Source organism: Petaurus breviceps, unplaced genomic scaffold (assembly GCF_028583685.1).
Source record: "Petaurus breviceps papuanus isolate PSGF00001 unplaced genomic scaffold, PetGlider_PUasm1.0 90594, whole genome shotgun sequence".
Classification (NCBI taxonomy): Eukaryota; Metazoa; Chordata; class Mammalia; order Diprotodontia; family Petauridae; genus Petaurus; species Petaurus breviceps.
Genome location: NW_027187281.1, coordinates 6,403,048 through 6,426,738, shown reverse-complemented (window position 1 = coordinate 6,426,738; position 23,691 = coordinate 6,403,048). Strand labels below are relative to the sequence as shown.

At 36.5% G+C, this 23,691-nt stretch overlaps 1 protein-coding gene across 3 annotated transcripts in view; it reads left to right on the top strand.

Annotated features, from left to right (window-relative positions):
• Positions 1-23,691, top strand: part of LRRC63 (leucine rich repeat containing 63) — a 57,804-nt gene that overhangs the window by 5,007 nt on the left and 29,106 nt on the right. For 2 of the 3 annotated variants that reach the window (XM_069063707.1, XM_069063709.1), the window contains exons 2-8: positions 1,213-1,411; positions 3,700-4,335; positions 4,724-4,798; positions 10,051-10,214; positions 16,025-16,123; positions 18,614-18,750; positions 22,139-22,222. In XM_069063707.1, the coding sequence (XP_068919808.1) occupies positions 1,321-1,411; positions 3,700-4,335; positions 4,724-4,798; positions 10,051-10,214; positions 16,025-16,123; positions 18,614-18,750; positions 22,139-22,222 (1,286 nt within the window). In that variant the 5' untranslated portion in view covers positions 1,213-1,320. The remainder of the gene's footprint in view (positions 1-1,212; positions 1,412-3,699; positions 4,336-4,723; positions 4,799-10,050; positions 10,215-16,024; positions 16,124-18,613; positions 18,751-22,138; positions 22,223-23,691) is intronic. The other variant, XM_069063708.1, reaches the window with a different exon arrangement.

The window sequence follows — 23,691 nt, the reverse complement described above, 5'->3', positions numbered from 1 at the left end:
ACCCAGATCCTCTGATGCTAGAACCTGTGTTCTTTCCATATGATCAGCCTTGTGCTTTAAGAATAACACTTTTATCAACTGTGTGAAATATGGAATAGAATAGGAAGACCATTTATGAAGACTGTTTAGGATTGCAATGTTGTTGTTCAGTCATTTCAGACTTCTGACTTGCTTTGGGTTGTTTTTTTTTTTTTTTTGGCAAAGATACTGAAATGGTTTGTCATTTTCTTTTCTAGCTCATTTTACAAATGAGGAAATTGAGGCAAACAGGGTTAAATGACACCCAGGGTCACACAGCAGTAATTATCTAAGGCCAAATTTGAACTCAAGTCCTCCTGATTCCAGGGCCAACACTCTATCCACTGTGCCACCCAGCTGCCTACCTCTTTCTGATTATTTAGTTTAAAGCTTAGAATAAAATGAAACACTTGTGGTTTAACTAATAAATAATTAAAGAGATGTACCTGTCATAGCAAGGGAATGATATTCAAAAAGGATATGCAGTGAGGACATCAGAATTGATTTAGTTGAGCACAGCTTGCCAGTCTCTGAGTTTCCTTCCCATAGTGTTCCTACAGTCAAGCATCAGGGAGGAGTTCCTCTTTGCTTTTTGTACCCAGGTGATGAGGAAGAGATTTAAATGGCCTGAGTATTTATTGCCTTAGCCAATTTATTCTTGAGGACCTTTTAAGGAAAAAAAGGAGGCCAGTTAACATGGGGGGGGGTAGAGGGGAAGGGACTAGACTTTGATGTAGAAAAGTACGAGAAAGAGTAAGAGACAAAAATATTTAGCTTAATTATCCCCACTTCCCATAAAAGCTCGACTAAAATAAAAGTCACTCTAAAGAGAAAACAAAAATAACCTAAAACTCACCTAAGGAAGCAAACCAAGATCTCCTTGCCAGTTCCCCAAATTTTAGATTTAATGTCATTTCCTAGCTTTTAAAATACAACTATTTTGGAGTTAGAATATAATACTTCTGTTATTTCATCCCCTCACTGACTCAAGCTGTAATGGGCAGAAAGGATTTCTGTTTTGGGAAGAAAGTTCATTCAGTGTTAGAAAAAGTATCACACTAATTTTACTAATCCTGTAAAGTTATTAATATTTTTTCTAAAATATTTTAAGGTCTTATTTTTTGTTTTTTCATGTGAAGAAATTGTACTTTCTATGTACTTAGCACATTTATATTCTTAATTTTGTTATTCCAGAGAAACAATGTAAGATGTAGATTTGAACAGCAGCTTTGGTATTGAAATTGGAACATTTCAGAGCTCATTAATTAGGAGTGGTAAGAACAGAAATCAATTTTAAATAAAATGCTTACACTACCAAAACTCCTTCGAAGACCTTTGCCTCCAAAGACCCATAACAAACCTCTTCAGCTAAAGAAAGAAAAAATTAAATCAGGTATGTAGTATTAATCATAGAATCCCTCAATCTATATAGTTTGGAGTTTTAAGATAAGCACTAATGAGACATATTATACAATTGAGTTTTATAGGATAAAGTAAATAAAGACTTGCCTGACACCCAGTCTGATTCCAGCTTATATCCCCATCCCCAATCCAACACATTCTCTCCTCTAGACAAATTGGTGTGCTGTATCTCTTGAAAATTCTATGTGTACATATTCATTTCTTTGTGCCAATGTTTACAACATTTACCCTAGGTTGCTCACCCACTAAGCCTTGCCTGAGAGTTAGATTTCTGTGAAACTTCCCTCAACACATCTAGCAAATTTATCTTTCTAAAAACCCTGTTTAATCATATCATCTCTTTTTCTACCCCCAACTTTATGGAACCTAGATATTAAAAAAATGCTTTTCTGCATAAAATTATTTATAACAAAACATTAATTCTGATAATATGCATTTTTCCTAACATGGTAACCATGAAATAATCCATAAAATACAGCATACAAAATAAAATTTGTAACATGAAAAATATTTTTTCTTCCTAGTAATTCCCTAGAATTCTGTGAACTTTTGTGCTAAATTCTCAATGAAAAAAAAATTGATTCCAGACAATATTCATGTATCACAACACATAAAATCTACAGTACCATAAATACTACATAGAAAATAAAATTCTTAAAACTAAAGTATTTTAAAATTTACATCTTACCTTCCACAGTGTCAGATGGCAATGTGAGGGCATTGTATTGTCTTCTATATTGTTGTAAACCTTTTTACCTTGGCCACCCTGTGAAAACCAAGAGAGAGGAGGTTGCTTGGACTTTAGTCGCTGCCATCAGAAGACACCAAGGCCCCAACACCATCTCTGATACTCTGTCCTTCATAGCTGGTGGATGGAGTTGGAGATGTACCAACCTGAAATAAACCAGGAGGGAAGTCTACTTTGTGAGCTATTTGAGATCTTTAAGGGTCTCAGAGTATGGGAGCAAAGCAAAGGCAAATTGAAATTTAACCTTGAGACTGTGATCTATGATTAGGAAGCATCTAGTAGGATACCAGCAATTCCACAACTTGTGTATCAGGCCTTTCATTTTTTTCTCTACTGTGCCTAGCTGCAAATGTGCATGTTGTCAACATGAAAGTGAAAATGAGGTTACTAATAAAATCACACAAGTGCTTGAACTTGTGAAAGTTAAACATGCAAATGTTGAGGATTATTGCATTTACAATTTTAAATGGGAGAATGATATGATCAAAACAATATATAAAATAAATTATTTTGGTTACCATCTTTTTGACTGTCCTACAATGGAGGAAAAACAAGATGTGAGGCTATTTTATGGAAGTCTCTTTTATAATTTTAAGAGTAAGTTGATGAGTTATGGACTAGAATGTTGTTGATAGAATTGAAGAGAAAGGGACAAGGCCAAGTAATGGTTATAAGAAAAACTGATAGGATTGTGTAACTAATTAGTTGTGAGGAAGCAAGAAACAGGGGCCATTGAAGATAACTCCCAAGATTCGGAGTCATCTTACTGGAACTGTGAGAATGATGGTGCCATGAATAGAATGGGGATTTGGAAAAGAAAAATAGTTTTGAAGGGGAAAAAAGTTCCATTTTAGACTTGCTGGAGTTTTAAAGTCATGAAATATTTACTTGGGATTGAGAGGAAATGGCAGAACCTCAAATTGGAAATGTACTGAAGGCAATTAGGCATATGGAGCTAGAGCTTGGTCAAAACATCAGGGCTAGAATTGTAGAGTTGAAAATTAGCAACATGGAAGATAGTAGATGAAGCTATAGGTGCCCTTCCCCCTCTTCTTCACTAGTTCAAGTCCAACCCTTCCTTTAATACCCAAATCGAGTTTTCCATCTTTCATAAAACCTTTCTTAATAGTTTACCCTACAGTAAATTTCTCATTGCTTTGACTTTTTGGCCTTGACTACCCATACTATTCATTTGCCACTTAATCATTGACTGCCTTATATCTCTTCTGTTTTTATCTTGAGTTGTTATTTAACTCATGTTTTTCTCCCTAACCTTTCAATATGCGTTTGTGTTTATATACATATGTGGGTATGTCTATTGAGTGGGTCTATTTGTTATAATAAATATAATAATTTTGTGACTGAATAAAATATGAATATATATTAACTCAGGGATATGTTACATTGTATTTTATTGACCAAAATAATGTTGATTAATAAACATAATCTCAATATTTTTCTCCTTCTTTTCCTTCTCCTCCCCACCTGCAATTTCGCTATCACCAATGAAGTATCCAAGGAACAAGATCTACTTAAACCTTGTCCCAGAAAAATTATTCCAACTGAAATAGAGAAGAATATAATTCCTGGAAAATTTCCGAAGAGGAGAAGGCAATCCCGGGTCCATATCAAAAACCTCCTTCTTAAATGGCATATAAAAAAACATAGGGATTCTGTATCAAAGATGTTTTTAAAGAGATACCCAAAATCTTATGTGTTATTTTCAAATATTAAAGATAATTATGATGGTCCTTTCGATTTGTCAGCTTTCAATTCAATAAAAGAAGAAAGTAGTTCAGAAACGTCAAGTCTGCAACATAAAATAAGAAGCTACTTTTTGGACAGCGCTTTAGAAAAAAATTCATCCATGTCTTCTGAGACCTCAACACCTACGAGTTCCCAATTAGGACACTCATCCAGCTTCACAAAATCTGACCTTGAACGTGTAACAACACCAGATTCAACATATATGCCTTATATAATCTCACCTAGATTTACGGTTGAAAATAAAAATTCGTCTAAGAAAGGGAAAGAGAATTGGTATGACAAGCTGCTAGTCACACATGACACAATACATAAACACAATTTTTCATTTGGAGGACTATCAGCAGCTTTACCAAGAAGGCCTTATAGACAATATATGTTAGGTAATATTCCCTGTAATACTAATTGTTGGATAATTTTTAGTTTCTTCAAAAATTTCACGAATTTTTCTGTAAGATCAATGACTTTATATTTCCAAGGAAATATTCCTTGCCTGTGAATTTTTTTTTAAAGCAATCAGGGTTAAGTAACTTGCTCAAGGTTACACAGCCAGTTATTTCTGGGTGTGGTGCTAAGTATCTGAGCCCAGATTTGATCCCCAGGTCATCCCGACACTGGGGCCGGTGCTCTTACTCGATGAGCCACCTGGCCGCCCCTGCCTGTGAAAATTTGAGAAAGATGGGACCCCCCATAGGAAGTATATGAATTGTCCTCGTGTTCCCAACCCTCCACCTAAAAAATGAACACAGCTCTCTTTTTTTTTTCTTCTAGAAAATACTAAAAGAGAAGAAAAAAAACCGGAGCGCAAAGAATCTGCACCATCAGAAAAAATACTTCATTTTACAGGTAAATTATTTCTGTATACATTTGTCATAAGACAAGGTAAGAAAAACTGACTGCCCAAAGGCAGGCAAGCAGTGGAGAAGAGCACAATTTTCATACTTTTCTAGTGCACAGAAATATTTTTCTTTGGATATATATTTTCTTTGGTGTTAAATAACATGTACCATTAAGCACAGAATTATGTGCAACATCTTGGCATTTGTTTTTTAATTTCCACTTAAACTTGAACTGATAAATATAATTAATAATGGGGCATTAGCTCTTCCTTGGATATTAGTACTTGTATTTAATGTTTAATCAGTTCAATTAATCAATTAACAAACATTTATTAAGCACCTACTGTATGTCAGACACTGTGTAGGGTGCTAGGAAATGTAATAATCATAATAACAACAGCAGTAGTAATAACTAGCATTCGTGTAGTACTTTATTAAAGGTTTGCAAAGCACTTTATGTATGTCAGCTAATTTATGCAACAACCCTCTGAGATAGGTCTTATTATTATTATAGTTATCCTCATTTTAATTTATTTTGGGAGGGGGAAAGCAGGGCAATTGGGGTTAAGTGACTTGCCCAAGGTCACACAACTAGTTAAGTGTCTGGGGCTGAATTTGAACTCAGGTCCTCCTGATTTCAGGGCCGTTGATCTATTCACTGCACCACCTAGTTGCCCCAATCCTCATTTTATAGGAAGAGGTTGTGACTTTCCCAGAATTACACAACTAGTAAGTGCTTGAGGCAGTATTTGAACTTAAGTTTTACCAATTCTGTGCCCAGGATCCTATTTGCTAAGACAAAAACGAAGCAGTCCTACTCACAGGACATTTATATTCTAGTGGGTGAGATAAAATGTACATAAGTATGTACAGAATAAGCAAAACAAATAAATACAAAGTAGTTTAGAAATAAATAAAAGTAGAAATTTTGGGGGAGGGGCCAGAAAAAATTTCATGTAGGAAGTTAAATCTTAAAGGAATGAAATGATACTATGATTCAGAGATGGGGAAGGATGGTACCCAGAGCTAGAGTATCTCATGTGTAAGGAATAGCAAGGATAGACTAGAGATTTTGGGAAGGGGAGTAATGTAATACATTGGGAAAACCCTTGGTTTTCATGACACTGTTCTTTCCTATTTGTCTGACCACACCTTTTCGGTATCTTTTGTTGAACTTTCTTCCAAGTCATGCCCACTAATTGTGGGTATCATCCATGGGTCTTTCCTAGGCCCTTTTTTTCCTCCTCTATTCTATCTTGCTTGGTGATCTCATCAACTTCCATGGCTTCAATTATTATCTCAATACAGGTGATTCTCAGATCTGTTTATCCAGCCCTAACTCTCTTCTGAGCTTTAGACTCACCATCACCAGTACCTACTAGGCATCTCCAACTGGATGTCCCATAGACATGTGAAGCTCAACATGTCCAAAGCTAAATTATCATTCCCTACTCCTCTCTTCTGAACTTCCATGTTGCTACTGTGAACACAAACACCCTCCCAGTCACCCTAGCTCACAAACTCCATGTCAGCTTTGTTTCCTTAATTGCACAGTCAATAAGCATTTATTGAATGCCTACCATGTACCAAGCACTGTACTAAGCATTTACTGTACAAAGAAAGGCAAAAGTCCTTGCTCTCAAGGATCTCATAGTCTAATGGAGGAGATAATATGAGAACAACTATGTACTTACAAGATATCTAAAGGATATCTGTTGTACATCATCATCAGAGAGAGGGGATTCAAGGAGATCAGGAAAAGCTTCTCATAGAAGATGAGATTTTAACTAGAGCACTTACTCCTCTCTAATCTGTTGCCAAATACTGTCATTTCTATCTCCATTTCATCTCTAATATACATAACTTCTCTTCACTCACACACCTGACACTGTGGTGGACCTATTAGATATCTTGAACTGGATGTCTTGTAGACATTTTAAATTCAACATGTCTAAAACTGAACTCATCATGTTTCCCTCAAACCTTTTTCCCACCCTCCAAACTTCCCTCTTCCTGTCCAAGGCATTAGCATTCTCCCTGTCCCCCTGACAAGATACAGACTCTGGGAACCCCCAGAACTCTCCTTGATCTTTCCCATATGGTCAAGTCTCTGGCGTTTGCCTGAGGCATCCCAACTCTCTCAACTGGCCTTTCATTATTGCTTATGCCCAGTTCCCTGTTACCCTTAACTTAGCCTAGTCCTCCATTTTCTGTTACCTCCTGATCTGTTACCTACCAGACCCCCAGTCGCTTCCTACCCTTGATCCTATCTAGACCTCATTCTCCCTTCGCCATGTGGTCCAGATCCCTGGCATTCCCAGCCCTTCTCTGTTACCGCCCCCTCACCCCAGCCTACTGGCCACTTCCATACAGATCCTCCCCAAACCCCTTCTTCCAGTCACCCAAGACAACTTGGCCACTCCTAGATCCCTCCCACAGTCTTTCTGTATATAAGATCCATCTTGGTCTCCATGAAAGTGCTCAGTTTCAATTTGTCCTGCTCATCAATACAAGTGTCATAAATGCTCAGATTGCTTAAGAATCTAGCCAATATGGCAGATTTTTAGAATCATGCCCACCTTGCATGGTGTTTTAATAAACTTTGCTTTTTGGCTGAAAGAAGCCTTGGGTCGAATTCATTCAGGCAGGACCTGCGTGTCACTATTTCGCTGTCCCAGCACCCCAAACTTGTAACTTAAGTGTTATCTTTGACTTCTCACTCTCTCTCACTCTCCCCATCCAATCTTTTCCCAAGGCATGCCAATTTCCTTTACTACATCTCTTGTATATACCACCGCGACATCCCACCTCACCCCCTCTATTACTGTGAGCAACCTGGTACAAGCCCTCATTTCCTCATGTTTGAACCACTGCAACAGTTTGCTGGTTGGTTGACTGCCACGAGAATGTCCATTCTCCACTCAACTATCAAAATGATTTTCCTTAAGCATAGGTTCAGCCGTTTCACTCCCCCACTCAATGAACTTTAGAAGCTCTTTGTTATGTCCAGGATAAAATATAATATCCTCTGGAATTCAAAGCCCTTCCTAACCTAGTCTGCCCTACCTTTCTTATACCTTTCCCTCCTACCATACTCTGTGATTCAGTGACATTGCGCATTTCCAACTGGATGTCCCATAGACATGTCAAGCTCAGCATGCTGGTCCTCTTCAAGCCAAGCACTCCATCTCTTAGTTGTTCTCATTTTCACTAGCTATTCTTCATTCAGGAAGGCTCTCCTCCTTCATGTCTACCTCCTGGCTTCCTTCAAGTCCCTGCTAAAATCCCTTCTTTCATAGGAAGCTTTTCCTAATCTTTAATTGTGATGTCTCCTGTCTCGATTATTTTTCATTTATCTTGCCTAGACATCTTGTTTATACATGATTATTTGCATGCTGTCACCCCCATGAAATTGTGAGCTCCTCAAGGTCAGGAACTGTCTTCTTTTGCCTTTCTTTGTATTGCCAGGGCTAAGCACTGTGGCTAGTGCCTTTCCTGACTGTCTGCTGCATAGGATGGAAAGGGTTTGGTGGATAGAGCGAGGGAAAGCTTTAAGTATTTCAGTTCTCTGGTGTTATTTCAAGAAGTTTTTACTTTGTGTAGTGTTTCCCTCTTTTTACCTTATTGATTCAGCTTCAGTTACTGTAGATTTGTTACATTTTTTTTCTGTTTTGAGGGGTTATTTTTTGGTAGGAGGAATTATGCCAAAAGCAACAGTTAAGTCACTATACCAATTACTTGACTTCCTCCTTTAGGTTCTCAGTTTTCCCTGCGATAGAATTTTTTTTTTCATTTCCCCTCTGTTCCTTGTGGATGGAAATTTTTCATTTTAAATTTTGGTAATTTTATCCCCACTTTAAAAAATTAATTTAGTTTATGATTCTTTAGTTTTATTAGGTCTGAAAAAACAAAAAAAAATAGTTCTTTCTTTTGTTGACCATTTCTGGTCTTTCTTTTTGACCTACTTTCTTTTCTTTTTTTAATCAAATGCTTTATTAACTTCTTTATTACATCATTCATTTCCACAAGATTTTGAGTTACAAATTTTCTCCCCGTTTTCCCCCTACCCACCACCCCAAAATATCGATCCCACTGGATAGCCCCTCCTCCGATCTGCTCTCTTCCATATCTTCTCCCATACCACCTCCAACCTTCCAGTAGGGCATGGTGGATCTCTATGCCCCAGTTCCTGTATATCTTATTTCCCAATACATGTAAAATAATATTGATAATAGTATATATATATATATATATATGTATATATATTTTAAACATTTGATTTTAAAACTTTGAGTTCCAGATTCATTCCCTTCCTCCCTTGTCACCCACCCTTACTGGGAAAATAAGCAATTCAGTATAGGTTGTACATGTGTAGCTATGCAAAACATTTCCATAGTAGATATATTGTGGAAGACTGACTATATTTCCCTCCCTCCTATCCCACCTCCCACTTGTTCTATTCTCTACTTTGATCCTGTCCCTTTTCAAAAGTGGGTGCTTACTTTCTTTTATTTTTATTTTTTTTAATTGCATGCTCAGCTAATTCTCTGCTTCTCTGTTTTGTTAGTATATGTGTACTGTTTTGTTAGTATATGTATAATGTGTGTTTTTTACACAGAACTGTTTTATTTGCCTGTCACAAATTTTAGCATGGTGTCTCACTGCTATCATTCTTTCTCATATAGTTATTGTTTTTATGATTTGTTCATTGTTCAGTATATTATTCCTTAGTCCCTTTTTAGGTTTGTATATTCTTTTCCATTTCCTGTTTTAATTACTAGTTTTCTTTTAGTATTTTCTTTAAAGAAAATTTTTAAATTTTTTTCTCTTTTAAAATTTGTGTAGATAATAGTCTTCTGTAGGAGCCTTAGCAAAATTGATGGCTAAAAGGTGAAAGACATTGAAAGGTAAAAGGAGAGGGACTTTCAGAGGCAAAAGCAACTTTACCTTAGAGTCTGTTTTGAATAACTCAGTTACATATGAAGAGTCCAAGTGAGACAATTAACTTGGCCCAGGGTATAGACCCATTTTGTTACTTTTTCTCCAGCCATTCATCTGTAGAGTGAAAGTAACAGTAGAGTTGAAAAAAGAGCCAACTTTAAAATGGGGAAAATGGGTTTAGTACTAAATATTGTGACTTCAGCTAAATGAACAGTTGAGGTGACCTCTACACAGTGCTCCTTGGCTCATCTTTCAACTTTTATTCAATATGATATAGCATTTAGATTTCTTATAATACCAACGTGTTTTTCTTTTTAGAGTTAGCTGAAGAAATGACAGAATCTGAGGAAGAACTCATTGTGTATGGTGAAGGTTATTATAAAGATTCACTACTGGAACCTTCAGATGATCCAAAAATGAACCTTGCCAGAATAGCTGTTATAAGATGTCATGAACATGGAAGAAATGCACTTAGTTTTAAGGTACAATATTTTTCAGTGACCATATTCATTAGCATAATTTTTTCTTTAGCCTTACAAATTTAAATCATTTTACATGATACTTTACTATTGCAAATGAAATTTCCTTTGGTTATGCATCTAGATTTTGATGAACCAGTAGTATTACATAAAAATATTACTAGTGCAGCTAGGTGGCGCAGTGAATAGAGCACCGGCCCTGGAGTCAGGAGGACCTGAGTTCAAATCTGGCCTCACACACTTAACACTTACTAGCCGTGTGACCTTGGGCAAGTCACTTAACCCCAATTGCCCCTCCAAAAAAAATATTACTAATGTATCCATAAAGCTACCTGCCTGATTTAATACACAGGTGGGAGCTTATAGCTCAGTTCTCGAATACAATAAGCACCTAATAAATATTTGGCGATTTCATTTAAAGTAATTTTAATAAACTCTCCATCATCCGATGTTTTGGGGTAATAGACTTTCTTGCTTAACTGACATTCAGGAGTTGGAAATCAACTGTGAGGCACAATTGAGAGACCTCTGTCTTCCCTAGCCTCCAGTTCTTAGATCAGCTTGATCTTGGATACCTCTGTCATTGCCACCATTATTGAAGCCTCTTTTCCCTCATGTTGTTAGCATTGGGTATAGGAACATCACTTAGGCCACACGGTGAAGATGGTCTTTGGAGATTTTACCCTTACCCAAGGAAGAAGAGGTAGTAAACTAGGTCCATAGTGCCTGTTTGCATTTGTCAAACTGGTCTGTCTTTGTAAGGTCTGCAGTGTAACATGAGAGAATGCCAGAATAAATGACTAGGTAAGATTGTGAAGTTTGTAGCAACTTAACTTTGGAAGACTGTTGTTTTTGTCTCAATACTGTTTCATGTTTTGTTGATCATTTTTATAGTCTTTCTTTTCGACCTAGTTTCTCTAACTTTCATATCTTTTAGGAATTAATTTGTTGATTTTTCATTTTTTAAAGAAATTCCATGTTTAGTTAATTCTCTGCTTTTCTGTTTTATTGGTATATGTATACTGTCTCACTTTCCTCTGTGATGTAGCATGTGGTCCTCAGTGCTAAATCTCTGGAGAATAGCAGCTCACATTTAATATTTACTAAAATATTTTCTTGCCACAAAAATGTGAGAAATATATTACAAATACCATAATTTTTATTTTCTGGGTGAGAGGACTGAGATCTGCCCACAGCCACATAGGAATGTCAAAACTCAGGTCTTCTGACTCTAGGTTCAAGTGATTTTGCCACTCTGTTCCATGGTGCCACGAGTTCAAGTAACATGTCTATGTTTCCCAGATGTTTGCTTATAGGCCATAGTTAGACCCTCAGGCAGCTTCAGAGCTAGGAAACAGCACATAAAAGAGTATATATCTCTTGCCACAGCGTTCTTTAATCTGTCTTCTCTCCACTCACAAGGTCACTATTCTTCATTTGGGCTCTTACCCTAACAAATGAGACAAATCTCAGGAAAAAGAGAATTAAAAAGAGTTTATTATATGTCAAGGTGGCAAAACATTGATGAACTGATCACTAAAGATCAATGATGGCTTCAAGGAAGGGCCAGCTATTACTGGAACTTTAACGACAATTTAAATAAGTCCCACCTCAGTGAAAGAAGTAGAGCCTTTACATTTCAGTTCCTCCACAAGATAGCAAGAAACATATCAGTTTGTAGGTAGGGGTACATACAGGTGGAGTATAGGACAAAGAGCAGGTTAATGCAAAAAACTTCAGACTTGGTGTCACCTTACACGACAGAGCCTCCCCCAACAAATGATTGACAAGCAGGGCTGGGAACAATGGGTCACCCAGTCAACATAACTTTCATTCATTACCCCATTTGGTGTTAACCATATATATGGAAAAGACAGAACAGCAAAGCAAAACATAAATGGTTCAGCACTACATTCAGTCATATATTCCACCTTCATCTCCAACTGTATCATCCTAATCTCTGCTGTTCATTATGCCAAATTAGTGGCTATAAGCAAGGGGACTTAAACTCACAACAGGAAGCAAGTGTCCCAAATCATAAGCCCATATTTCCATCAGTCTCATAAAGTTTAATAAACTTAGATACAAAGTTATGATCTCATGTATTCCCCAAGAAGACAAACCTTGTTAAATAGGTCCCAGATAGGGCTAAGGCATGTTAAAGAATATACCACATCCTCATTTTAGAGGGAAGATGTACATATTAGCAAAGTCAACAAGAAAACTCAGAAAACACGAATACCATGAAACAAAAGACCAAATTAATACAATAATGATCACTGATATAAAATAACAGCAGTCCTTCATATAACCTGGTAACCCACTCCTAATGTTTGTTAGTCAGCACATTTATCTTGAATCCCAGATGTCCTATGTAGTTATTTGGTCCCTGGAAACACCTTCCCCATGGGCTTCCCAGGACAGACCTCCTGCTCAGACAGCTCTGGCATGGTCTCTTCCTAATAGGTTTGCTTCTGTGGCTCCAAGTCAGCTGCAAAGTCCTAGGTGATTCTATGAAATAGCTTTTGCAAAACATAGTCCAGTTTTCACAGTCATACATATATTACTACTGGAAAAAATGTAGCTTTGACTATAAAGACCTCTTATGGTAAGGTGATGTCTTTGCTTTTTATCATACTGTCCAGATTTGTCATAGCCTTGTAAGGAGCAAATATCTTTTGATTTCATGGCTTCAGTCTCTGTCTGCAGTGATCTTTGAGCCCAAGAATATAAAATCTGACACTGCTTCCATTTCTTCTCCCTCCATTTGGAAGGAAGTGATAGTATCAGTTGCCATGATCTTAGTTTTCTTTTTTTATGTTAAAAAAAGGGTTTTTTTATACTACCCTATTTCACCCTCATCAAGAAGCTTCTTAATTCTTCTTCACTTTCTTCCATCAGAGTGGTATCTTCTGCATCTCTGTGATTGTTGATATTTTTCCTGACAACTTTAGTTCCAGCTTTTTATTCATCCCCCCTGGAATTTCACATGATGTACTCTGAATATAAGTGAATAAATGAGGTGAAAAAAAAATTACAGCCTTGTCATACACCTTTTCCAATCTTAGATCAATAGGTGTTCCATGTCAGTTCTAACTATTGCTTCTTGGCCTCCATACAGGTTCCTCAGGAGAAAAGTAAGATGATCTGGTACTCCCATCTCTTTGATGACTTCCCACATTTTGTTGTGATCCACACAAGCAAAGGCTTTAGTATAGTCAGTAAAGCAGAAGTGAATGTTTTTCTGGAACTCTCTTGTTTTCTCCATAACTCATAACAAATGTTGGCAATTTGGTCTGTAATTCCTCTGTCTCTTTGAAAACCATCCTGCTCTTCTGTTAATTCTTGGTTCTCATATTGGTAAAGCCTAATTTGAAGAACCTTAAGCTTAAATTGGCTGGCATGTGAAACAAGTGTAATTGTTTGATATTTTGCACACTCTTTGGCATTACCCTTCTTTGTGATTGGAAGGTCAATGAATCCAGGGGCCACTGTTGAATTTTTCAACTTTGCTGGCATATGGAGTGCAGCACTTTAACAGCATCATCTTTTAGGGTTTCAAATAGCTCAGCTGGAATTCCATCACCTCCACTAGCCTTATTAACAACATTCCTAAGGTCCACTTGACTTTATATTCCAGGATGTCTGGTTCTAGCTCAGTAACCACACTAACATGCTATGGTGAAATCAAGATCTTTCTTATATAGTGCTTTTTTGTGTTCTTGTTACTGCCTCTTAATATCTTCAGCATGAAACATTCCTTTCATTTCTCTAATTTTCTGGAAGAGATCTCTTGTTTTTTTTTTTCCAGCTATTGTTTTCTCCTATTTATTTGAATTGCTCATTTAAGAAAACCTTCTTATCTCTCTTTGCTATTCTTTGGAATTCTGCATTTAGTTGGATATGTCTTTTTCTCCTTTACCTTTAACTTTCCTTCTTTCCTTAGCTATTTATAAAGTTTCATCAGACAGCCATTTTCCTTTCTTGCTCTTCTTTTTCTTTGGAATGGTTTTTTTGTTGTGGTTGTTGCTGCTTCCTATAGTTCTGCCCATAGTTCTTCAGGCACTGTGGCTACATGATTTAATCCCTTAAATCTATTTCATATTCATACCTATATGGTCTGATGGTTTTCCCTACTTTCTTCAATTTAAGTTTGAATTTTGCAATAATAAGATCATGATCTGAGCTGCAGTCAGCTCTAGGTCTTGTTTTAACTGACTATATAGAGCTTCTTTACTTTTGGCTACAAAATATATAATCTTGTATGTTTTTGATATTGACCGTCTGGTGATGTCCATGTGTAGAGTTGCCTTTTGGGTTGTTGAAAAAGAGTATTTGCTATGACCAGTGAGTTATCTTGACAAAACTCTATCAAGCTCTGCCCTCCTTCATTTGTACTCCATGATCAAACTTGCTATTGGAATGTTATTCCAGTTATCTTTTTTTTTTTCCAGCAATCGGGGTTAAGTAACTTGCTCAAGGTTACACGGCCAGTTATTTCTGGGTGTGGTGCTGAGTGTCCCAGCCCGGGATTCGATCTCCAGGTCATCCCAACACTGGAGCGGGTACTCTTACTCGCTGAGCCACCTGGCCACCCCTCCAGTTATCTTTTGATTTACTACTTTATCATTCCAATACCCTATGATGAATATGACATTGTTTTTTTAAATGTTATTCCTTGAAGATGTTGTAGGTCCTTATAGAATTGATGAACTTTGGTCTCTTCGGCATCAGTGGTTTGAGCAAAGATTTTTACTAGTGTGATGTTGAATAGTTTGCCTTGGATTTGAACAGATATCATTCTGTCATTGCCAACATTATACCCCAGTCCTGCTTTTCACACCCTTTTATTGACTATGAGGGCTCTTCCATTTCTTCCAAAGGATTTTTGCCCAGAGTAGTATATGTCATGATCAACCTGAATTAAATCCATCCATTCCTACCCATTTAATGGACCGATACCCAAGATGTCGATGTTTAATCTTTTCATCTCCTATTTGGCCACATCCAGTTTACCTTGGTTCATAGATCTTACATCCCAGGTTCCTATGAAATATTGATATTTACAGCACTGGATTTTCTTTTTGTCACCAGACATCTGGTGCTGAACTGTCCTTTGGGCTGGGCCCAGCTGCTTCATTAGTACTGGAGCTACTCATTGTTGTCCTCTGCTCTTCCCCGGTATCAGACAATTCTGTCCTGAGGGTGTTGTATCTTTTAATACTGTCCATGGGGTTTTCTTGACAAAGATACTGGAGTGCTTTCCTTTTTCCTTCTCCAGTGGATCATCTTTTGTCAGAACTTTGCACTATCACCTATCCATCTAGGTGATGCTGTATGGCATAGTTCCTAGTTTCATTGATCTGTGCAAGCCTTTCTGACAAAACAAGGCAATGATGTTTAATGTGCTATAAGTAACTCTGTTGGACCAGTTTGCAGACATAGAAATATTTTATGGACATGTTAAAGTTGATTCTAAACATGTAATAATGGTGATCTTGCTTGGTTCTAATGTGATTTTCTCTTGAAGTGTCTATGAAACAATGTAAAGTACTATGCCAATATTTTATTAATTTAACATTGGTTTAACTTATCACAATTTCAACAAATGTTAAAGAATTAAGTGATTTTTTTTAAAGGCACCTGACTGACCTAAAGTGATTTTACAACCATTTAAGAATTGTAGTATGTGAATAAACTTTTTAGTTATGGATTTGTGGAGGAAAAGACATAGAAATAGATTTTGAAAGAGAAGGAAAAAGACTAAAATATGGTATAATCATTGATACCTTTTTGTTTTCAATTTCTTCTAGGGCTTCTTTATTGAAAGGTGCCCAGACTTAAGCATTTTGACTAATCAATTGGTATATCTTAATTTAGCCTTCAATAGTTTATCTGTCTTTCCTCCAGAGGTGAGTCCATTTCCAGTTATAATTGGTGTTAAAATTTATTATTTAATATTGTTAGTATTCTATGTTAATCAGTATCACAATTGGAAAAAATATTCACTATAATGTCCTGTATCCTTATTATCTGCATTTGCCAGGGAAGGGAACTAATGATAAGGTAACTTATAGCTTGGATTCAACCTAAAATTGTTTAATTACTTATGTACCAAAAAATATGGTAGCCCAGTGACATAGACTCTGAAGATAGAGTTTTAGTTAGATTTTAGTGCATATTAATATGATTTAATAATGCCATCCAGTGACTTATATTATAGTTCCAACACCAAAATAAAGATGAAAAAAACACATAACAATCAGGGACCAGTGATGAAAAAAGGATGCCATATAACTTTAGCTAATTTACGTTAATATAGACTGGAACAAAATGTTCCTCTTTAGGAAATAATATTGATAGCCAAATATGGGATAGAGTCTTTTGAGACAATACTCCTTTAAAGTTATGTTATGTAAATAGGTAATGTAGTTGAGACTGACTGGAGAGGATTAAGAAGTTAGTGGGGTGATGATGAAGTAATAGCAGTGAATGTAAACGGTTCTTTTAAAGGACTTTGGGGGTTAAAAGGAGGAGAAATATAGGAAAATAGATTGAGGGGATGTCAGAGTCAGTTGAGGAGTTTTGAAAAGCAGGGGAAAACCTGGGCATATTTACAGGCAACAAAGAAAGAACCAGTAAATAAGGAGAGATTAGAAATGAGAGAGAAAGAAGGAATGATTAAAATGGACAAACTTTTGAAAGAGATGGAGTGGGAGCATGTAGCACCAATGCAATATTCACAGCACTCACAATCACTATAAATATACCTACATGGTGCTCAGTAGCAAAATATAACAGACTCTCCATATAGAAGACAGTAGCACCCTTCAGCCAACTCCTCCCATCACAGACTCCATGTGATTGCATTCAGCCTATTAGGGGGCAGAGTTTATTTTCAAAGCAGGGAAGGTCTTCAAATTCCCTTAGGCTTATTAAGAGGCAGGGAAGATCTTCAAATTCTCAATACCATTACAGGCAGTGTGAGACTGAGATCATAGGTAGAAGGGCTGATTCTATGGAGAACGGCCATGTCTTCTTCGTTGACAAGAAGTCTAGAGGATAAGAGAAGACTCAGGGCTGACATGATGAATGTAAAAGATCATCATGGGGAAGGGGAATTAGATTTGTTCTGGTTTGTCTGAGGTTCAGAACTAGGAAGCAAATAGGGGAGGGGGAGGGGAGATAAATTGTCCCCCACACAATTTCTATTGCTATTTCTTTTTCCTGTTATTGAAATCTTACTGATCCTTTGGGACCCAGTCAGTGACCATATCCTTTACAATAGTAATAGTTAACATATATATGTAAAGCTTTTAAATTTACAAAGCAAGGGGCGGTTAGGTGGTGCAGTGAATAGGGCAACGGCCCTGGAGTCAGGAGGACCTGAGTTCAAATCCGACCTCAGACACTTAACATACACACACACACACACACACACACACACACACACACACACAAATCTAGCCATGTGACCTTGGGCAAGTCATTTAACCCCAATTACCCTCCAAAAAAGCAAAAAAATAAAATAAAATAAAATTTACAAAACACTACATATATTACATCATTTGATCCTCACAAACATCCTTGTGAAGTAGGCTCTCTTACTTTCATTCTGTTTTTATAGATGAGGAAAGTGAGGCTGGGAAAGGTTGAATAATTTGCCCAGAGTCACACAGCTAATAAGTATCTGAAGCAGGATTCAAATTCAAGTCTTCCTAATCCGAGTCCAATACACTGTCCACGACACCAGATAGCTGCTCTTCACATCCCCTCAAATGGATATCATCTCTTCCCCTTAATTCCCCTTAGCACTCTTTTTGGATTTTTCTCTAATGAATCACCTTCTACCTTATAACATTTATTCCCCTTATTAGACTGCCAGGTTCTTAAAGTAGGCCTTACTCATTTTTGTATTCCCAAATAACACCTAGTAGAACGGCTAACAGATTGCAATTATTCAATTAATATTCATTTATTATGTGAATGTGCCAACCTGATTTATCTAGTATTCTCTAAACCAGAAAGGGACTCCTAAACTGGGGTGCCTGGCCCAATTTCACAGACTGTAATCCTGTTAGCTGGGTACTGTTGATAAGCTTTAAATTGGGAACATTATATAGTAAGAAAAGTAAAAAAAAATAATGAATGATTTGTCAGAATTAGAAACATTGGAAGAAGATTTATTTTAAATTTCTGCTATTTTATGTTGAATTTCACAGTTCTGTTGTAAAATAAGTGTACTCTATGAACTCTGATGATTTATTTAAATATGTTTGCATTGTGTTAATGAAGGTATAATACTAATCTTCTTCATTGTACTGATCCTGCTTATTCAAGAACCATTAAAGAATAAATCACATGTGTGTTAACTATTTCCTTATTCTTTTTCTGTTCTGTAGGTGTTAATTTTAATTAACTTACAAGTCCTGATCATGAGAAACAATCCCATCAAAGAAATCTCTCCTGATATTGATGCATTAAAGAAGCTTAAAATATTTGTCATTTCTTTTAATTTGTTAACTTCTCTTCCAACTGGGTAAGATGACAAATTTAAACTAACTCGATACACAAGAATTTTTTTGGTTCATTCTAGTGCCTCACATACAGTAGGCATTTAATAAAATACTCATTGAATAAATGAATGAATGAATGAATGTGTGACTGATTTAAGAGTAGACTGTACTTTGAATGACTCCTACACAGACCCAGCTTGGGGCAATGGAAAGAGCACTAGTTTTGGAGATCTGGGGCCCAAATTCAGCTCTTTTAACTCATTAAATGCATGACCTTGATCACGTCATCTACCATCTCTGGGCCTAAATTTCCTCATCTGTAAAAATGATTCTGTGACATAGTTTTCTATGTCCTAGTTATCTGCTCTGCTTTATAATATACTATACAATCTACTGACTGTATATACTGCAATTAATCAAGGCTAGGAAATGCACATAAAGACATCCACTTTCTTGGTGCTGATTGAGAAAGTCATGTGGGGGAATTTCAATTCACTTTTATGTCAATACTTAAGCAATCCGTGACTTGATTCATGTGATATACCAACCAGATACTCCATTCCCAGATGTAGATCACAATGCATAGAGCACTGGACTCTGGAGCCAGGAAGACCTAAGTTCAAATCCTGCCTCAGATACTTGTCAGCTGTATGACTAGACAAGTCACTTAATCTTTATCTAAGTTTTCTCATTTATAAAATGGGATCATAATTTCACCTACATCCCAGGGTTGTTTTGAGTATCAAACGAGGTGGTATGTGTAAAGCTTAAAGCACTACATGAGTACTACCTAGCTATATGACCTCTTAAATACATTATCTTGTGACTAAAGAATTCATCAGCCAAACGTCACCTTGGTGATGTACTTAACCTAGGCAGGATCCTCATATGACAGGACATACAGTCCATCTCTGGACCCAGACTCAAAGTCTTTCCAGCTTTATGGGATCTGCCAGTGCTTTTAAAAATCTAGGGGCACTTGAAGGTTAATTCTTTAAAACTTTGCAGTGAAGGAGTTTTTAAACCTGGTTATAAAAACTTTTATAAGGGTTGTTTACATAAGCTAACATGGATAGAGTGTTTTGCAAATCTTAAAAGTGTCATATAAATGATAGCTGAGATGAGTCTTACCAATTTCTAGCCCTTTGTGGGATCATCATGGTCTTAAGCTCTGCTTTTGCCTTTGTGGTCCTAGAATCTTAGTTACAAACTTATGCAGGATTGATTAGACCCAGGAAAAATTCTATCCTCAAACCCTAGATGAGCCCATGAGTCCCCAGACCACTTCTCTGCCACCTATCTGGCAACCTTCTTCTCATGTTTGCAATGCCTCCACCCCAACAGTCTCTTCCTCTAATTGGTGAATTCCTCCAAAACAATTTGAGGAATTATATCAATCAACCAAGTATATATATGTATGTATATATATTTTTTGGGGGGGGGGACAGTCGACAAGCTCAGCCCCTACTTGATTGGACAACAATAGGTCCCTGCTCAAGCACCACGTAAGGGCTATTTTGGGGGCCTTCCTGGCCCAGAGTGAATGTCAGTAGTAACTGTTTCTCTTTTGGTCAGCAACCCTGAGGATTTTCCCCTCCCAGTTTAATTTTTTTTAATTAAAGGGGCCATCCCTTGACTCACTTCTTAAAGAGACCTATTCACTGAATGGGCATCGTCTTACTCGAAGTAAAAGCCTGAAAAGACCTTAGCTTAAAAGGGGCAGGTCTCTCATTGCATCCTGGGCCATCTCCAGACGTCCTGATGAGTATCTGGCCATTGCTCCCAGATAACTCTGGAGGAGAAAGTGAGCCTGGTGACCTTACACAGTCCTCCCTCACTCAAATCAAAGTCATCTGCAAGTCATGTCATCATCTCCCTGATGCCATGGTCCTCTTAGAAAACAAAGGACAAACAACAACATAACAATAATATGGAAACTATGGTAATGAAGTTGCAACATGGAATTGTCTGAGGATAGCATACCAAAATTCTGTCTGTAAAGTACCATTAGGAGGGTATATTTTAGTAGTTATGTGAGTAATATGAAAGAGGAGAATAAGAATGTTACACTGCTACTTTAAATCTTTGACAATAGACTAACTGAAAGTAGTGGACCCTATAATATGGAATACTAGCAGTAAATGGCCCTGGGAAAATTGAGATTCTTTGTGATACCACTTGTACATATAGGCCCAGATGTGACTGAATGTATTCTAGTCTCATCTTTTTTTTCCTTTTTTAGAGGGGGAAAGTAAGGCAATTGGGGTTAAGTGACTTGCCCAAGGTCACACGGCTAGTTTTGTGTTAAGTGTCTAAGGCCGGATTTGAACTCAGGTCCTCCTGACTCCAGGGCCAGTGCTCTATTCACTGTGCCACCTAGCTGCCCCTCTAGTCTCATCTTGAGTGAGATATGTTCTTCTATTAGAATAACTCTGATGTTTAATCCTCTATAAGAAAATCAGACCTTAATAGAAAGACCCTTAATATTTGGTATTAAAGCAATATGTTTGTTGTTGTTCAGTCGTTTCAGTCATGTCTGATTCTTTATGACCCCATGTGGAATTTTCTTGTCAAAGATATTTGAGTGGTTTACCATTTTCTCCAATTCATTTTACAGATGAGGAAATTGAGGTAAACAGGGTTAAGTGACTTTCTCAGGTCACAAAGGTAATATATAATGTATTATAATAAAATATTAATATCAACATTACGTGTTATAGAACATATAATATGTTATTACATATTTATTATATTATATATTTTATATATTTATTTATTATTAATTTATTTTATTTGTTTTAAAGGAGAGATAGGGGCTTTGTTGGAGTCAGGGGAAGTATAACTGAAAGTGATGATGCATAAAGAAAAACAACAATAAAATTTTCTGGTATTTAATAGCTATGCAAGCTTGAGAAAGTCACATCAATTCTTTAAGCCTCAGTTTCATCATCTATAAAATGGACATAATGATACCTATCTTGTCTACCTCAAAGAACACTTGTTAAGATAAAATAAGACAGTGTATTTGAAATTGCATCCAAAATCACTTTTTTTTACCAGACCTGTGACTTAATTAGTATAGAGAGCTACCAGTGAAGACCTTACTCTACAAATGCAGATCAGCCCCTTCCCTATTACCTCAAGTCTTAGAGTTGTTAGGTACACTAAAGTTAAGTGACCTGCCCAGGGTCACACAGGCAGTATGTATCACAGGCAGAACTTGAAGTCACATCTTTCTGACTTTGAGGCCAGCTGTCTAGCTACTATACATTACTGCCATTCTTTAGAGAGATCAATTTCTAGAACTTCTCTACATTCAGTGAAATTCCTAATATTTTTAAAATTCTCAATAAGTGACCCTGACATAATTATTTTTATGACATACTAATGTTTTTTTTTTCTATTTTTAAGGTTATTTTCATTGTCTGAACTTGAGTTCCTTGATGTCTCCTACAATGAAATTACTTCTATTCCAAATGAAATCAAGTATCTCAGGTATTTAAAAAACAGTAAATATAAAGTTCATGTATTGTAACATGTTTAGTCACAAGACAGAATTGTTCCTTTGGGGAGAATTTAATTCATATACTATATTTTAAGTAGCAATTTAATAGCAAGTAAAGATAGAATCTATAAAGTATTAATCCAGGAAGAATGTAAATTGTGATTTCTCTGTGGTATAGTAATCAATCAGTAAATATTTATAAAGTACCTACTATTTTCTAGGCACTGTGCTAAGGGCTAGGATAAAAAGAAAATAAAAATTTCCAAAACTGTTTAAAAAAGATTCTTGTGACTGCCTAACAATATTGAGTTACCTTTATAGATATTTAAAAACTAATAACAGGAACTTATTTCAAAGGACACAACCTTGAGATAGCGAAACCTAAGAATAATAATAGGCTGTAAGTGAAAATGCAAGAATATATAATAGGGATTTAGTTGATCTTAATGTGCCTTAAAAAAAAACTGCTTTGTGTCTAATGCATAAAGCTAAATTGGGCTAGTCTGATTTGATTTTTACATTTTCTTGATGCATGATTGTCCCAGATGCTTTTTGGTCTGTTTCCAACCCTAGTCAGAAAAAAAGTAGTTTTGTACAAAAAAGACTTGAGAGAAGTGAGATTTTTTTTTTTTGCTTTTTGGAGGGCAATTGGGGTTAAGTGACTTTCCCAAGATCACACGGCTAGTTTTTGTGTTAAGTGTCTGAGGCCGGATTTGAACTCAGGTGCTCCTGACTCCAGGGCTGGTACTCTAAGCACTGCGCCACCTAGCCACCCCTAAGTGAGATTTTTTTTTTAAAGAAAATTAGCAATGTTTATTTGCTTTTAACAAAGGGGAAAGGAATTATTATAAGTAGTTACTATAGTATAAACAAGTATATTAATAAAAGACCTTTATGCTGATAAAGCTAAGGATATCCTAATTTGACTGATCTTGAGATCTTGTCCTTTAAATGTTTCAATTAATTTTATTTTTAGAGAGACATTAAAGTGTTTTGCTGCCTAAAATATAACATCAAAGCTGTGGGGTTTGTTGCTGACAAATACACATGAAAAAAGTTAAGAATGTAGATGGGTGAAGAACAATGACCTTTCCTCCACTTATGGTTCTGGCTCAAATTTATCTGCGTACTAAGTCAGAGAGGGTATTGAGAGTACCCTAGGTCAGAAAGTTTTTTATGACAAGAGACTGTGATTTCTTTTAGCCATAGAGATCAAGAAGAAATGACTTAATCTTCATGTGAGGTCACTTTGCCTGGTTTTTTAAAGTGGACATAGTCTGCTGTGGCTAAACAGTCGTCAAACTATACATATTAGGAAAAGGCTTTTAGTCACTACCCTATAGTGGACCAGAGGTGAGGGCTAGGAGGTAGTCCTGAAGAGATGAAAGCCAAAAGCTAGTGAGGTAAAGCATTGGCTAGCAAACTCCAGAAAAGTAGTAGAGATTTCTAATGTATAGTG